At 36.3% G+C, this 4,789-nt stretch overlaps 1 protein-coding gene across 1 annotated transcript; it reads left to right on the top strand.

Annotated features, from left to right (window-relative positions):
• Positions 1–2,294: 2,294 nt before the first annotated feature.
• LOC135673975 (probable WRKY transcription factor 15) lies at positions 2,295–3,369 on the top strand. Its single transcript, XM_065183380.1, has 3 exons — positions 2,295–2,871; positions 2,956–3,076; positions 3,213–3,369. The coding sequence occupies exons 1-3, from the start codon at positions 2,295–2,297 to the stop codon at positions 3,367–3,369; spliced, it is 855 nt and encodes a 284-aa protein (XP_065039452.1).
• The last annotated feature ends 1,420 nt before the right edge of the window (positions 3,370–4,789 follow it).

The raw sequence follows: 4,789 nt of genomic DNA on the forward strand, positions 1-4,789 counted from the left end.
TACATACACCGATTTGAGATATAAAATAAACATACTTCTGAACTAGAAGCGACTTGGTGAGAATATCTGCAACTTGTTCATTTGTGTCATAATACTTTATTGCTATTGCTCCACTTGCTATAAGATCCCGGATGAAATGATAGCATTTCTCTATATGCTTCGTTCTTCTGTGAAATGTTGTCACAAAATATTTTTATTGCGTCTTTTTATTCTCGATGAAGATCTTCAAGAAGTCTTCTAAGCTATATTACTTAACAAGCTACTGATATTGTAACTATATATTCTGCTTTCGATGTTGATAACGTAGTTGTTGTTCGCTTTTTTGAACTCCAAGATATAACTCTTGATCCGAGACTAAAAATATTGTTTGAAGTACTCTTTTTATCATCTAAAACTCCTACCCAATCACTATCAGTGAAATTAAATAATTTACATTTAAAATTATGAGAATACCAAATGCCTATAGTTCCAATAATATAACGCAGAATTCTTTTAATAGCTCTTAGATGATGTTTGCTTAGGCTATGCATAAACTTAGATACTACACCAACAGAGAATATAATATTTGGTTGAGTTAGATAAATCAAACCTCCAACCAAACTTTCGTAGTATCTTATATTTGTCAAACATATACTATCTTTAAATTTCAATTTCTCATTTACATTCATGGGTGTTGCTACAGCTTTGCAATTAATTATATTAGATATTTTGAGTAGGTTCATTGCATACTTTCTTTGTGAAATAAAAATTTTATTTGATCCTTGCTTCACTTCCAACCTAAGAAAATAGTGTGTCATCTGACATTTCAAACTTATTCATCATATATTTTTAAATTTTACCATAAAAGAGTTAAATAAACCCATATATATAATATCATCAATATAAAGACAAACCATTAGAATATTATATTTACCTTCCTTCTTCAGATAAAGAGTATGTTCATTATTACTCATCTTAAATATATTTTGATGAAAATAATAATCAATTTTATTATACCATGCCCTTGGAGCTTGTTTAAGCCCATAAAAAGCTTTCTTTAACTTATATATCTTTTCTTTATATCCTTTAACTAAAAAATCTTTAACAAAACCTTTTTATATAAATCTCTATTTAAAAATATAGATTTCACATTAAATTAATAAACAGACCAACTCAAGTGAGCAACTAAAGCCAAGAAAGTTCTTACAATTTTGAATCTAGCAATTAGAAAAAAAGTATCATCAAAATCAATACCTTATTGTTATGAATATCTTTTTGCTACTAGCTGAGCCTTATGCTTTTGGATACTTCCATTTACATTAAACTTTGTTTTGAATACCCATTTTAATCTAATAGTTTTCTTTTCTTTTAGTAGATCAATACCTTCGGTTTTCTAAAGCACAAATGCCTCATATTATCGATTTAAATATATAGGAGAGAAAACTAGAAACTACTTCGAGGATGGTCGTACTTTTCAGATGAAATATGGATTTGTGGTAACTATGATGCTTAGATCACTAAAAAAATAATTAAGAGAGTTTATCTCACTATGTTCTAAGGTTTCTTATTATAAGTGAAATTTTTTTCTATATAATTTATCGTAACTTAATCGATATCTAATTAAAATTTTAATATATTTTATCGTAAGTTAATTGGCCACATAAGATATGGCCAAATAGTTAACAGCTTTATTCCATTAGAAGAAGCACCACTTCCAGTTGTCTTCCTTTCCATGGAAGTGATGTGTTGTTGCTCACAAGTCCAGAGTCCATCTTTAGCACCAGAAGATTAGAATGAATTCATGGAGCCAAATCCACTTCTATGTGATTACCTCTTGTATCTCTTTATGTAAGTTCTCTTTGTGCAAGAGAAATTAGATGATACCAAGTCAGCCGAGCTCTGATGAGTTGCTTGACACTTGTCACGGAGCACCAGCTTTGGCCAGTGATGGGAGTTAGGCTGGGAAGTGGATTAGAGTCATTGTTTCAGACATGGAGGCAACTGAGGGGAGCAATGCACGCACACTGGGCACCCATATGCGACTGTTCCATGTCTTCTCCAAAGGCAACCATGGCTAACAGACAAATCATCACCTTCGGTCTCCCATGGAGCCTAGCCAAATGGAGCGCCCACCATGGCGGATCTCCTAATTGCCCAGCACAGACGTGTACCCGCCTCTGGTGCTGCATGTGTTCTTTGGCCTTGGTGGATTCCCCTCTCGATTCCTCTAGGAGTAAACATGCCACGCATTCCCCACTCTCCATGAATATAAGGAAGCCAATGCTTGATAGTGACATTGAGCTGGTTGTGTCGCCATGACAGCCAGATCGGACTTCGCCATCCTCCAAGCAGCGCAAAGCAGCCTGCAGTCGGCGGACGACCTATTCCGCCGCATCATCGCGGCGCAGCAGCTCGGCCGGAGCTCCAACGAGCTTTGCTCGGTCGCTAATGGAACCATAACCGAGTTCAAACGCTTGCTCTCATTGCTCGATGGCTCGCCGCCGCCGCGTAAGAGGATAAGGAAGGGCCCGTTGCTGAACACGACCGAGATCGATCCTACCCAGTTCATGGAACGTCGAGCTTTTTGTTCTACTGTGCCAAGCAATGGCCTCGAGCAGAAGCGTAACCGCGAAGCAGACGTCAAGAATCTATGCACGCAGTCGACTGGCGTTCTCGAGCAGAGACTGATGCCCTCTATTAGGAGGCCGATCTATTATTCTTCGATCAGTTTGAATGGTGGTAACAACATGGCCAAGCAACTATGGAGCTACTGCTGCTCTTCCTCTCCGACTCGGGGGTCGATCAACTGTTCTTCTCTTCTCTCCTACAGGAGGCAGCATGGAAGTGGGGAGGGTGCCATTGCAGGGTGCCATTGCTCGAAAGGAAGGAAAGATACCTCACTGATTCAATGACGGACTACTGGTGTTTGGGTTGATCTTTCTTACTGATGCTGTGGCTTTTGCATCCACAGGAAACATCGAATCAGAAGAACAATCAAAGTGCCGGTTGTGGGCGGTAAAGTAGCAGACGTACCTTGTGATGATTTCTCATGGAGGAAGTACGGGCAAAAGCCCATCAAAGGTTCTCCACACCCACGGTAAGCACGCCCTTTTTGGCCCTTCTTCCTCACCAATTAATCTCCTCATTAGAAGCTGGAAGCTATCTGCATGAACTCTGAGGAGTTCTCGCCGTTCCAAGCTCGATCAGGTGGAGTGATATGTGTTCATGCACAGGAGCTACTACAAGTGCAGCAGCATGAGGGAGTGCCCCGCCAGGAAACATGTAGAGCGGTGCCTCGACGATGCAAACATGTTGATTGTGACATACGAAGGCTACCACAGTCACCCGAGGAGTGCGTTAGCTGCATCTGCCGTGGCTGTTCCTCGATAGGATGAAGAAGGTGTCACTCACTACCTTAACAGAGATTGCAAGGCTCCGCCTTCTGTCTCTTTAGATCGAATCCTCCTCCGTAACAAGGTAGTTGTGTACTTAAATCGAAATCATAAAGAAATAATAAATTTCAAGGAATGGAGACTGTGGTTGGCTGGTAATGAGGAAGAACACCTACTAAACACATCCATACATTGCGGAGAATGTCTTCATTACGGGATGCAGTGGAAGAATCTGATGAAGGAAGGCGTCTGAGAAAGCATACATCAAATCCCATCACTAGAATGTGGTCATGAACACGAAAGTTTCACCTTAATCTGTAGCTTCCTTTCCGTGTGTGCATCTATTTCTTTGAAGTGTGCAAGCTTGCCTGGGCTCTGTGTTTGCGGAACGACTGGAAAATTTTTAGGGTGATTTCCCTAAGAAAAAATCATCATTTTTATGTTTTCTAAAGAGGTGTTTCTTGTTTTTATTTTTATCAAATGATGCTCCTATTTTAAATAATATTTAAAATATCATGCACTAATCTCAACGATACTTTTTTTTTGTCAATTACAGTTTTAATTAATGTTCAAAATATCATTCACTAACTACAATGATATATCTTTTTTTTTTAATCAATTTTAGCCTGTTATAATATTTTAGTCACTTCAACAAAGTGTTTTGGTATGTCATAATATTTTAATCACCACAATAAAATACTTTAAATCTGTGAAAACATTGTGAATGATACAAATGGGACTCATAACCTCAATCATACCAATTTCAAACTTAAATATTTGGAATCGTAATAATCTATGAGCAATAACAAAATAAAAGAGATATAATTTAATATCACTTAAGTGAGCCAAATAAAATCAAAATATTATGAAAATTATTTCATATATCATACTAGACTCAAATAGGTATTTATAATAGTTGAAAAATAATATAACCTAAATAAGGATTAAAATACTATGAAATCTAATTAAAAAATTTATAAATAATCCAAATGAACTTCTAACTTAAGTGTTATTTAAGTGGTAAATGATACAAATGACTCCCTTTAAGTTGTTTGTTTCTCTTTCACTTTTAATTCACTTAAACCCTCATTAAAATTCACAAATGACTATATATATATATATATTAGCTCTAGTATTGATAATTATATTGAATGCGTCAATAATAAAAGTTTTACCAGTTAGGTTAAGCGTGGGGACATGGTCATTAGATTAGTGGATTGGATTATAACTTTAAATAGTATCAATATTTTTAAAAAATCATTAAGAATATTAGGAGTATTTTAATGGGCAATTTATTGAAAAAAAAATCATAGTAATCAACGTTTATCGAATGACGGCCCATACTTGGTTATTACCGAGCATTTTTTTTTGGGCTTTGATTAAGATTAATCATAAAAAGACAATGATAATTCTTTGAT

The sequence above is a fragment of the Musa acuminata genome, chromosome BXJ1-5 (assembly GCF_036884655.1).
Source record: "Musa acuminata AAA Group cultivar baxijiao chromosome BXJ1-5, Cavendish_Baxijiao_AAA, whole genome shotgun sequence".
Lineage (NCBI taxonomy): Eukaryota > Viridiplantae > Streptophyta > Magnoliopsida > Zingiberales > Musaceae > Musa > Musa acuminata.